The following is a 13219-nucleotide window of genomic DNA, read 5'->3' as shown; positions in this document are numbered from 1 at the left end:
TTCAAACAAGCACACTATACATTCATTGGTCAGGGGGTAGAATCTAATAATCCCAAGCATAAATGAGTCTTTAGACTCTTACACGAATCTCTGGAGGGAGTTGATTCCAGAGGGCCGGGGCTCCAACAGAGAAGGCTCTTCCCCTGGGTCCCACCAAGTGCCGTTGTCTAGTTGATGGGACCTGGAGAAGGCTGACTCTATGGGCCTAACCGGTTGCTGGGATTCATGCAGCAGGAGGCGGTCCCATAAGTAATCTGGTCCCATGCCATGTAGGGCTTTATAGGTCATAACCAAACAAATAAAACATCATATACAAATCCAATGTTAAAACACCCTATTAAAAACAATCATACAACCCAAACACACCATACATAAAGTCAAGACAGCTAAGGATATATCAAATCCTCCATGCCTGGCGACATAGATGACTTTTCAAAAGTTTGCGAAAGGCAAGGAGGGTGGGGGCAGTCCTAATCTCCAGGGGGGAGCTGATTCCAGAGGGCCGGGGCTGCCAGAGAGAAGGCTCTTCCCCTGAGTCCCACCAGATGGCATTGTTTTGTCGACGGGACCCGGAGAAGGCCAACTCTGTGGGACTTAATCGATTGATGGGATTCGTGCGGCAGCAGGCGGTCCCGGAGGTATTCTGGTCCTGAGTAACCTTTTTTCAGTGCCATTGTAACTTTTAACAGTCACTAAATGAACTGTTACAAGTCGAGAACTGTCCGTATTACCAGAAACAGCGCCTACCTTGGATCAAAGTGTTGGTCATCACCTATAAAGCCCTTCATGGCACCGGACCAGGGTATCTATGAGACCGCCTTCTGCCGCACGAATCCCAGCGACCGGTTAGGTCCCACAGAGTCGGTCTTCTACGGGTCCCGTCGACTAAACAATGTCGGCTGGCGGGACCCAGGGGAAGAGCCTTCTCTGTGGCGGCTCCGACCCTCTGGAATCAGCTCCCTCCAGAGATTAGAATTGCCCCCACCCTCCTTGCCTTTCGTAAACGCCTTAAAACCCACCTCTGTTGTCAAGCATGGGGGAACTGAGACATCTCCCCCTGCCTATGTAGTTTTTGTGCATGATATGACTGTATGTATGTTTTTTATATATTGGGGTTCCTTGTTTTTTAGACTTTTTAAATGTACTATTGTTATTTTAGATTCTAACTATTAGATTTGTCATTTTATATTGTTTTTATTACTGTTGTGAGCCGCCCCGAGTCTACGGAGAGGGGCAGCATACAAATCTAATTAATAATAATAATAATAATAATAATAATAATAATAATGCCCCTCTCGTTTCCACCAATGGCTTCATGAGTGAATACTTATCTGTACTTTAATGGTCTCTTTTTAGATGATCTGAATACGACTCACCAACATTGCGTGTTGGCTGGCCGGCAGTCAAGATTCAGCTCCACACACAGAGTGGCGGACGTAAGTAACAAAACGTTGCGGGAATGGCAGTTGAGGGCTGGGGATTTTGCCACAGGAACAAGGGTTATCCAGAAAGTGAGGTTATAAGGCATGTAGCTATCGTGGGGAATGATCGCAGCCAAGCAAGTAGGATGCTTGGCTGCATAGCTAGAGGTATAACAAGCAGGAAGAGGGAGATTATGATCCCGCTATATAGAATGCTGGTGAGACCACATTTGGAATACTGTGTTCAGTTCTGGAGACCTCACCTACAAAAAGATATTGACAAAATTGAACGGGTCCAAAGACGGGCTACAAGAATGGTGGAAGGTCTTAAGCATAAAACGTATCAGGAAAGACTTCATGAACTCAATCTGTATAGTCTGGAGGACAGAAGGAAAAGGGGGGACATGATCGAAACATTTAAATATATTAAAGGGTTAAATAAGGTTCAGGAGGGAAGTGTTTTTAATAGGAAAGTGAACACAAGAACAAGGGGACACAATCTGAAGTTAGTTGGGGGAAAGATCAAAAGCAACATGAGAAAATATTATTTTACTGAAAGAGTAGTAGATCCTTGAAACAAACTTCCAGCAGACGTGGTAGATAAATCCACAGTAACTGAATTTAAACATGCCTGGGATAAACATATATCCATCCTAAGATAAAATACAGAAAATAGTATAAGGGCAGACTAGATGGACCATGAGGTCTTTTTCTGCCGTCAGACTTCTATGTTTCTATGTTTCTATGTATCGCAGGGAAAGTTGGCATTACCGTTGTGTAGCAGGACCCCAGTGGAAGATTACGAGCCCTTGATTCATTTAACAGTGACTTGTGGAGTAGCCCTTTCTTAGTTGTAAAGGATGGTTTGCAATTAGTAGTTAAACTACTAACCTACTTGGTTTTGGCTTCCTGTGCGTTAAACTCCCAGTCTTTTTTCACACAAACTTCCTTTTTGTTGTTGTTTGTAAATTCCAACAGTGCTCAACGGGGACCCTGCCATATATCATGGAGAAATGCAAGGGAGCGCTGATGAATTTGAGCAAGGATGCTGATTTGAAGGTCCCGTCCTTGAAATCAGTGGAGGTCAGAGATATAACACGAGTGGAAAAAACACACAGTGAGGTAAGAGAACTATAAAAGGTAAAGGTAAAAGTTCCCCTCGTACAAATGCGGTAGGCGTTTCCGGCCCTAGGGGGCGGTACTCATCTCCATTTCTAAGCCGAGGAGCCAGCGGTGTCCAAAGACGTCTCCGTGGTCATTTGGCCGGCATGAATAGAATAGAATAGAATTCTTTACTGGCCAAGTGTGATTGGACACCCAAGGAATTTGTCTTTGGTGCAAATGCTCTCAGCATACATAAAAGAAAAGAGACATTTGTCAAGAATCATGAGGTACGACACTTAATGATTGTCATAGGAGTCAAATAGGCAATGAAGAAACAATCAATATTAATAAAAATCTTAGGATACAAGCAACAAGTTACAGTCATACACTCCTAAGAGGGAGGAAAAGGATGATAGGAATGATGAGAAAAACTAGTAGAAATAGAAGTGCAGATTTAGTAAAAAGTTTGACAGTGTTGAGGGAATTATTTGTTTAGTAGAGTGATGGCATTCGGGAAAAAACTGTTCTTGTGTCTAGTTGTCTTGGTGTGCAGTGCTCTGTAGCGACGATTTGAGGGTAGGAGTTGAAACAGTTTGTGTCCAGGATGCGAGGGGTCAAGTCAATATTTTCCCCGCCCTCTTTTTGACTCGTGCAGTATACAGGTCCTCAATGGAAGGCAGGTTGGCAGCAATTGTTTTTTCTGCAGTTCTGATCTGCGGTTTGATCAGTAGAATAGAATATTTTTATAATATTCCTAACACAACTACATCCCCCAAAGCATTCCACGGGTATCTTCTTTTCTTGTTTTTTTCCCCTCCCCTTGTGATTCCAAAATACAGAAAGGAGAGGAGAGGAAAAGGAAAGAAGAAACGAAAGAAGGAAAGGAAAGGAAAGGAAGAAGGAAAGGAAAGAAAGAAGGAAAGGAAAGGAAGAAGGAAAGAAAGAAGGAAAGGAAAGAAAAGAAAAAGGAAAGGAGTGGAAAGGAAAAGGAAAGAAGAAACAAAAGAAGGAAAGGAAGAAGGAAAGGAAAGGAAAGAAGGAAAGGAAAGGAAAGAAGGAAAGGAAAGAAATAAAGGAAAGGAAAGGAAGAATATACTGAGTGACCTCCTCCAACTTCAGATCCCCAACTTCCTTAGGGTGACACCCTAGAGCACCCCCAGCTCCTGAGCATTCTGGAAGTTATATCCCCACACATCTGGATGGCACAGAATTGAGGAAGCTGCTCTCGAGGCTTTGATCTCTAAGCCTGGTTTCATCAAAGAGGCAGGATAAATCATAATCAGCTGCCCACCTGGCTTTAGTTGACTGGGAAATGTTAAGTAGGCCTGGATTTTTGGCAGAAAGGATGAATCCGAGAACAGATTGTCAGGCCCTGGATGTTAAACTTTTTTAGAGTGTACAAATTACTTTTAGGATAATGGCGGTAGTTTGGCTCTTTGCTGACCCTTGAATTTCAGCTTTGGGTTATTGAAAAAAAAAAGTACAACCACTGATTTCCTATCAGGTAAGTCTGCATGTGTGAAGTACTCCTAAAACTCTGGTTCTTCAGAGGACTTTCAAAATGAATAAAAGCTTCAACGTTAGTGTCTGTTGCTTGCTTTTCTCTTTCTGGATCTTCCTTGACCTGGTGCCTTCTTAAATGTATTGACTGAGGACAAGAGGGGCCCACTTGATTGAGGGGTGTGGGGGTGCAGAGATGTTTCCAAACAACCCAAAATGTCTTAATCTAAGACATTTGGAGTGTCTACCAGTAAGATGCTGTACCGACCCACGCCAGATGTGGTGTCTCTATTATTATTATCTGCACCTCTATAACTGTCTGGTTTGGTGCTGCAACCCAACGGGACCGACACAGACTTCAGAGAAGAATCAGAACTGCAGAAAAAGCAATTGCTGCCAACCTGCCTTCCATTGAGGACCTGTATACTGCACGAGTCAAAAAGAGGGCGGGGAAAATATCTACTGACCCCTCACATCCTGGACACAAACTGTTTCAACTCCTACCCTCAAAACGTCGCTACAGAGCACTGCACACCAAGACAACTAGACACAAGAACAGTTTTTTCCCCCCCAAACGCCATCACTCTACTAAACAAATAATTCCCTCAACACTGTCAGACTTTCTACTAAATCTGCACTTCTATTCTACTAGTTTTTCTCATCATTCCTTTCACCCATTTCCTCCCATGTTGACTGTACGACTGTAACTTGTTGCTTATATCCTAAGATTTTTATTAATATTGCTTCATCATTGCTTATTTGACCCCCATGACAATCATTAAGTGTTGTACCACATGATTCTTGACCAATGTATATTTTATTTTATGGACGCTGAGAGCATCTCCACCAAGACAAATTCCTTGTGTGTCCAATCACATTTGGCCAATAAAATTCTATTCTATTCTATTCGGCAGAATATACGGATGTAAATCCTGGAATTTCATGCTTATTGTGGATCAAGAAATCAAAGACATTTCTATATGGCAGCCTTCCCGATTTGGTGGGCTAACCTGATGACCTATACCTACATGGAGACCAAATCCTAAAAGGATCCTTAAGTAAGAACTGCTGTAGCAATAGCACTTAGACTTATATACTGCTTTACAGCCCCTTCTAAGCAGTTTTACAGAGTCAGCATATTACACCCAACAATCTGGGTCCTCATTTGACCAATGTCATAAGGATGGATGGAAGGCTGAGTCAACCTTTAGCTCTGGTAAGTTTCGAACTGCCAAATTGCAGGCAGCCGGGCAGTCGGCAGAAGTAGCCTGCAGTACTGCGCTCTAACCACTGCGCCACCGCGGCTATTAGTTGGAGAATCATACCAAGTTCATTGGAACATAAGAAGAGCCCTGCTGAATCAGGCCAAAGCTCACCGAGTCCAGAATTCTGTGTCACACAGTGGCCCACCAATTGTCTATGGGGATCTTGAGCAGAAGGAGAAGGCAAAGCCCTCCCTTTCCCTAGACCCCCAGCCAATGGTACCCTAGGGAACCCTGCCTGCCTCAACCAACAAAGAGGTGGCACATGGACATCCGTTTCAATAACCACCGATACACTTGGCATCCATTGTCTCATCCTGCCTTGAAGCTATCAAGGCTGACAGCTGTCACAACCTCTTCTGGAAGTGAATTCCATAAACCAACGACCCTCTGGGTGAAGAAATATTTCCCTTGATTTGTCCTCGCTTTCTTACCTATGAGCCTTAGGGAGGGCCCCCTTGTCCTAGTATTGTGTGATAGGGAAAATATTTTTTTCCCTATCCACCTTTTCTATCCCATGCCTGATTTTATACACTTCGATCAAGTCACCCCTTAAACGCCTGAAGAGGCTGAAGAGACCAAGGCGTTGCAACCTGGTTTCATAAGGGAGGGGCTCCGTTTCCTTGATCTACCACGGGGACAAGTTCTCCATGCTAGTTTTGGAAGAGGCTATCTCATCCACAGCCTAGAAGCAAAGTTCAACCACCAGCTTATTTGCAACCTGTGTGTAAAAACAGAACTCCTTGCTTGTTCACTGGGGTTTGACTTGCACCTAGATCCTGAAATTAACACATGCTGCCAAGGTGTTTTGCGAGCCAACTGTTAGGCTGCTGCTGGGAAGCCCATTGATGTCCGAGGCTAATGTGTGTTTTCATCGCATTGCACTGAAATGGCAACTCAGTCGGTGGTCCCGCCGGCCTCGAGGGGAGAAAGTATAGTTCACTCCTTAAGGTGGCATTTAATAAGCCAAGTGCCTTTAAATAATTAACGGAGGACCGAAGCTACCCTGGGCTTGCCAAATGTCAGCCTGCATCTCCGTGGCCTCTCTCCCAGGCCTTGTTGACCGCCCCTCTCAAAGTGGGCCTTTTATAACGGCTTAAAGGGCAAATCTAGCGGTGTTGATGTGACACAGAGGTAAAACCAGTGCTGCAAACAGAGAAAGATCAAGACTTTAAAAAGTGGGAAGTCGGAACGCTGCTCTGCTTCGACAACACCTAGTGAAGTGGGTTTTTCATTGGAAGAGTAAAAAGAATGGGGAGGGGGGAAAAAGCATACACTCTGGAAACGTAAAGGTAATACAGTATGTGCAGAAGTTGCCTCCAGAAATTGTGGGTGCTCCAACACTGAACGTTAAGAAGAAATTGGACAACCATTTACCTGAAATGGTGTACGATTTCCTGCCTAAGCAGGGGGTTGGACTAGAAGACCTCCAAGGTCCCTTCAAACTATTCCAATCCATTCCACTCCACTCTACATTCTATTCTCTTTTATTTTCTATGTTCCCTTTTCTTCTCTTCTCCCTTCCCTTCCTTTATCCTTCTCTTCTCCCTTCCCTTCCTTTATCCTTTTCTTTTCTTCTCTTTTCCCTTCCCGTCCTTTATCCTTTTCTTTTCTTCTCTTCTCCCTTCCCTTCCTTTATCCTTCTCTTCTCGCTTCCCTTCCTTTATCCTTTTCTTTTCTTCTCTTCTCGCTTCCCTTCCTTTATCCTTTTCTTTTCTTTTCTTCTCCCTTCCCTTCCTTTATCCTTCTCTTCTCGCTTCCCTTCCTTTATCCTTTTCTTTTCTTTTCTTCTCCCTTCCCTTCCTTTATCCTTCTCTTCTCGCTTCCCTTCCTTTATCCTTTTCTTTTCTTCTCTTTTCCCTTCCCGTCCTTTATCCTTTTCTTTTCTTCTCTTCTCCCTTCCCTTCCTTTATCCTTCTCTTCTCGCTTCCCTTCCTTTATCCTTTTCTTTTCTTCTCTTCTCCCTTCCCTTCCTTTATCCTTTTCTTTTCTTTTCTTCTCCCTTCCCTTCCTTTATCCTTCTCTTCTCGCTTCCCTTCCTTTATCCTTTTCTTTTCTTCTCTTCTCCCTTCCCTTCCTTTATCCTTTTCTTTTCTTTTCTTCTCCCTTCCCCTCCTTTATCCTTTTCTTCTCTTCTCCCTCCCTTCCTTTATCCTTCTCTTCTCTTCTCCCTTCCCTTCCTTTATCCTTCTCTTCTCTTCTCCCTCCCCTTCCTTTATCCTTCTCTTCTCTTCTCCCTTCCCTTCCTTTATCCTTTTCTTCTCCCTTCCCTTCCTTTATCCTTCTCTTCTCTTCTCCCTTCCCTTCCTTTATCCTTCTCTTCTCTTCTCCCTTCCTTTATCCTTTTCTTCTCTTCTCTTCTCTTCTCCCTTCCCTTCCTTTATCCTTCTCTTCTCTTCTCCCTTCCTTTATCCTTCTCTTCTCCCTTCCCTTCCTTTATCCTTTTCTTTTCTTCTCCCTTCCCTTCCTTTATCTTTTTCTTCTCCCTTCCCTTCCTTTATCCTTCTCTTCTCCTCTTCTCTCCTCTCTTCTTCTCTTCCCTCCCCTCCCCTCCCCTCCTCTTCCATTCTGGAGAAGCTGCCTTCATCTACTTTCTCTTATGCCTAAGCTGTCTAAACTTCCTTGTCTCTTGCTCCTATGGAGTTCAACTTCTCAAACCTCCTTGGATTCTGGACAATGTTCCATCGCGTTAAAGAAAGAAAGCCAGATTGGTGTAGTAGTTCAGGCACCAGTTTAGAAACCAGGGGACGGTGAGTTCTAGTTCTTAGGCGCGAAATCTTCTGGGCGATCTTGTATCAGCTCCACGAAGGAGTGAATAGACAACCACTTCTGAATTCTGCAGGGACTTGTCTTAGCAGGAACTTCAAAAACTGCCTTGAATGCCCCCTCCCTCTCCCTTTAAATGCTAAAACCTATATAGACCACCTCTCCTTTATCAACCCTTAAGAAAAAGAAAGAAAGAATGCCTTTAAATGTGTCTCTCCTAAAAGTAAAACAGCACCTTTAAATACCGAAGGTTAAATAAACTTCAGCCGAACTCTGTCCTAGGAGGACACGCTTTCTTAACTTTGTATAATAAGTTAAACTATTTATGTAACCTTTATTTGAAAGGCTAACATCCACTTCTGTTAACCGGTGTCCACTAATCCTGTCCCTGTACTTTACAAACAGGGTTACCTGCTTGTATTTTTTGTGTGTGTTATTTTTCTTTTTTTGTTATACCTACAGCCTCTTTCTTTTTTCTTTTTGTTTAAACAAAGCCTATTGAAAGCTGTTACAACTCATCAAACAGGGCATTTAGCAACTGTCAATTAAAAGTCACTTTCAGACTTTGGTATCCCTTCGGTTTTGCCTAAAGGTGGAGGAAGGAAGGGTGTGAAAAAATAATAATAATAAATTCCCAGGTGAAAAGTGAATTGCAGAAAGAAAAACGTTGCTTCATCTCTTAAGTTTCTCTTTGTTATTGGGGGCCCATCACAACGCAAGTTAGGATAAACAGAACACATTTCGTTTGTGGTCACAGGTGAAGGCCGAGATGGAATCCAAGTGTTTTTGGGTGTGATAAACATGTCGACAGTAGCAGAGATAAATAGGCAGTTCCAGTTGATCAGAAATGACAATCATTTGAAGTTTCTTTTTTTAAAACAAAGTCTAGAAGAAAGAACACCGAGAACTGAGACTTACAAAGGAAAAGGAACTATGTTTGCTGATGAAATATTCAATGTTGTGCAATAGGGTTCAAGCTGCAGTCTTGGCAACGTAAAATATTGAGCTGGGTTGTTTTCAAACGGTCTTGGGAATTTGGAGAAAGCTGCTTTGGTTTAGTGGTAAAAGGGAACCATGCTAAAAGGTGGGAGACTTGAGTTTTAATTCCACCCTAACCATGAAAGGTAACTGGGTGACTTTGGGTCAATCGCCAGGAGATTTATTTACTTACTTACTTACTTACTTACTTACTTACTTACTTACTTACTTACTTACTTACTTACTGGATTTGTATGCCGCCCCTCTCCGTAGACTTGGGGCGGCTAACAACAGTGGTAAAAACAACATGCGACAATCCAATACTAAAACAACTAAAAACCCTTATTTTAAAACCAATCATACGTACAAACATACCATACATAAATTGTAGAAGCCTAGGGGGGAAAAATATCTCAGTTACCCCATGCCTGACGACAGAGGTGGGTTTTAAGAAGCTTACGAAAGGCGAGGAGGGTAGGGGCTATTCTAATCTCTGGGGAGAGTTGGTTCCAGAGGGCTGGGGCCACCACAGAGAAGGCTCTTCCCCTGGGTCCCGCCAAATGACATTGTTTAGTTGATGGGACCCGGAGAAGGCCCACTCTGTGGGACCTAATTGGTCGCTGGGATTCGTGCGGCAGAAGGTGGTCCCGGGGATAGTCTGGCCCGGTGCCATGAAGGGCTTTATAGGTCATAACCTATAAACCACTTTGTGACCGGAAACTGGTCGGCAACCAATGCAGACTGTGGAGTGTTGGTGTGACATGGGCATATTTAGGGAAGCCCATGATTGCTCTCGCAGCTGCACTCTGCACGATCTGAAGTTTCCGAACACTTTTCAGAGGTAGCCCCATGTAGAGAGCGTTACAGTAGTCGAGCCTCGAGGTGATGAGGGCATGAATGACTGTAAGCAGTGACTCTCGATCCAAATAGGGCCGCAACTGGTGCACCAGGCGAACCTGGGCAAACGCCCCCCTCGCCACAGCTGAAAGATGGTGAGTTGTAGTTCCACCTTAGGCATGAAAAGCACCTGGATGACTTTCGGCCAATCACCAGGAGATGGTGAGTCCTAGTCTTGCTTTGACCAGGAAAGTCAACTTTGTGACTTTGGCCTATCGCCGATACGTTCTGAAGAATCTTCTCGGATGAGAAATGAAACTTTTTTCAAAGAAAAATCCAAGAAAGTCCAGTTGCCTTTTGGAAAAAACAAACACATTTCAGATATCTGGAGAATTATCCCAACAGGGGTTTCACTCTGGTCAATGTTTAGAGGTTGACGCTACTCGATTTTATAGGAAGTTAAAGGAAAGCTAGAAAGCAATGCAAACCATTGTCCTATACTTCTTAACGAGGTGTCCATATGATTGCCATGACTTGAACTCAGTGGAAAAGAGGAGAGATTGTCAATTTTTTTTAAAAAAATGTCTTTTTTTAACAGGTGGAATTTGAATGGCTACGGCAGTTTTGGTTCCAGGGAAAACGGTACAGAAGATGTACCGACTGGTGGGACCAACCAATGGCAGATCTGGAAGAACTTTGGAGACAAATGGAGCTCATGGTATGTTCTTCTCAGTGTCTTAGCTCCTTAGGACTGTATTCTGGACTTGTGTTTACTCTTGCTTCCGATTTACTAAATTTACAGAAGTGAGTAACTTATAGCTATATGCAGTGATGGGCTGCCAAAACTTTTACTGCCACACTGTGGGTGTGGCTTGATGGTCATGTGACCGGGTAGGAGTGGCTTGCCAGCCATGTGACCAGGTGGGAGTAGCTTGAAAATCATGTGACCGACTTAAAGGTCATGTGACTTGGTGGGAGTGGCTTACCTACCAAGATAAGTTTTCAAATAGGTGCCTGGATTCTTTTTCAGTTGATTAAGTCACATTATTTGAACAGCCACAAAAAGGACAAATGATAGACAGCATCATTTGTTGAGGAGGACAGTAACATTTTAAGGTTTTTGTACCGAACCCACAAGGTTCAGTATGATAAGAGATTAGTCAAGTAGCTCAATTTTCTTGAATTGCTATAAAAGTTCAGTTCTAGACAATGATTAAAATTATTAAAGTGTTTATGGGTAAAAACATACTATTTAATTACTTCCTGTTTTAAAAGTAATTAAGGATCATACTAAAGTACTAGAGAAGGAAAGACAAATATTAAGTATTAAGTATATTAAGTATAATGGCTTCAAATCATGCATGCCTAATCTTCAGCCTTGAAATTCAGTGGCTCTCCAAAATAGGAGGTAAAATAGTCAATCTTGTACACAGGTTGTATAACAGCTGCAGTGGTGAGCACCTTTTTCTGCAGACTTTGTAACTATCATATAAATTAGATAGATAGATGGATAGATGGATAGATGGATGGATGGATGGATGGATGGATGGATGGATGGATGGATAGATTAGATAGATAGATAGATAGATAGATAGATAGATAGATAGATAGATAGATAGATAGATAGATAGATTAGATAGATAGATAGATAGATAGATAGATAGATAGATAAGATAGATAGATGATAGATAGATAGATAGATAGATAGATAGATAGATAGATAAGATAGATAGATAAGATAGATAGATAGATAGATGATAGATAGATAGATAGATAGATAGATAGATAGATAGATAGACAGACAGACAGACAGACAGACAGACAGACAGACAGACAGACAGACAGATTAGATAGGTAGATAGATAGATAGATAGATAGATAGATAGATAGATAGATAGATAGATAGATAGATAGGATAGATAGATAGATAGATAGATAGATAGATAGATAGGATAGATATAGATAGATTAGATAGATGATAGATAGATAGATAGATAGATAGATAAGATAGATAGATGATTGATAGATAGATAGATAGATAGACAGACAGACAGACAGACAGACAGACAGACAGATTAGATAGGTAGATAGATAGATAGATAGATAGATAGACAGACAGACAGACAGACAGACAGACAGACAGACAGACAGATTAGATAGGTAGATAGATAGATAGATAGATAGATAGATAGATAGATAGATAGATAGATAGATAGATAGATTAGATAGAGAGAGAGAGAGAGAGAGAGATAGTCAGGAAGGCAACTGTCATAAATTTGGAGAACACTTTTGCAAACCCTTCAGTAGGTTGGGCGATTAAGAACTTAGCTTTCTCCAATAGCAGTTTTTCTTCTTGTAAGTTGTGGCAGGCTGGGAAAAGGCCAAGGAAAGTTGTCGGGTTGTTACTTTATCTCTGCTGTGTGTCAGGAACATGGAAAAAACTCTCTTGCCCAAGGAATTCTCAAGTGCCCCGTTCTTTACAAATGGGGTGATGTTGCCATGTGGGTTTAATTAGAAACAGGGCCTCTCGCCTTTCAGAGCGACTCGAGGTGATATTTATCAGTGATCTGGGAAACCCTTTTTAAAAAAATGATCAAGCTGCTTCTAATTTAAATCTTTAACCAACAACTTCATGAAACGGAGCCGTTAATCCGAGCTGTTGCAAACCCTCCTTTGCAAAACCTGTTGGTTTTCGCCCAAAACCGTTAAATATATTTTCTTGCTTATTATCGTTCGACTTCTGACGTTCTCTCTTCCCTATTCCCTTTCATACCTGTCCCGAGTCCCAAACATTTCGCAATATATGCTGTATATGTATTTTTTTTTAATGTAGTTTTACAGCAGGGGGAACTATTGAGCTACAGTCTTCAGTAAGTCTGCTGCAGAAACACGATGCTTTTTATATATTGGGATAAGTATCAAAAATTTAGCTGTTTCTTCAAGTTAACCATAATCTCTAAGACTTTGTAATACAGGAAATCAACTGTGGACTAACAAATTCAGCAGCAATTCAGCAAAGAAAGTGCCGCCTATTGGAGCAGATCTGGTTTCCGTAGAATTAAACATATTTTTTTAAAAAACCCACTTCACATAAATATAACGTCTTTTTTTACATTGTAAAGGCTGCCAAAAAATTTTTTTTTAACATAAAAGCTAGCTTCCAGCCTTACCTGCTTCTTAAAAACTAAAGTGTACAATAGGGTTGATATTCCTGGAGGCGTCTGTAATATGGTAAATGATTTAGCTTTACTAGATAAATGGTCAAAGCAATGGAAACTACAGTTTAATCTTTCCAAATGTAAAATAATGCACTTGGGGAAAAGGAATCCCCAATCGGAGTATTGTATTGGC

General features: G+C 42.0%; 1 protein-coding gene across 4 annotated transcripts in view; it reads left to right on the top strand.

Moving 5' to 3' along the window:
* Nucleotides 1-13219, top strand: part of FTO (FTO alpha-ketoglutarate dependent dioxygenase) — a 218774-nt gene that overhangs the window by 63381 nt on the left and 142174 nt on the right. For all 4 annotated transcript variants that reach the window (XM_070760164.1, XM_070760163.1, XM_070760167.1 and 1 more), the window contains exons 5-7: nucleotides 1357-1436; nucleotides 2400-2543; nucleotides 10467-10586. In XM_070760164.1, the coding sequence (XP_070616265.1) occupies nucleotides 1357-1436; nucleotides 2400-2543; nucleotides 10467-10586 (344 nt within the window). The remainder of the gene's footprint in view (nucleotides 1-1356; nucleotides 1437-2399; nucleotides 2544-10466; nucleotides 10587-13219) is intronic.

Source organism: Erythrolamprus reginae, chromosome 9 (assembly GCF_031021105.1).
Source record: "Erythrolamprus reginae isolate rEryReg1 chromosome 9, rEryReg1.hap1, whole genome shotgun sequence".
NCBI classification, from domain to species: domain Eukaryota; kingdom Metazoa; phylum Chordata; class Lepidosauria; order Squamata; family Dipsadidae; genus Erythrolamprus; species Erythrolamprus reginae.
The sequence above is the reverse complement of the archived record's forward strand: the minus strand, read 5'-3'. Positions and strand labels throughout refer to the sequence as shown.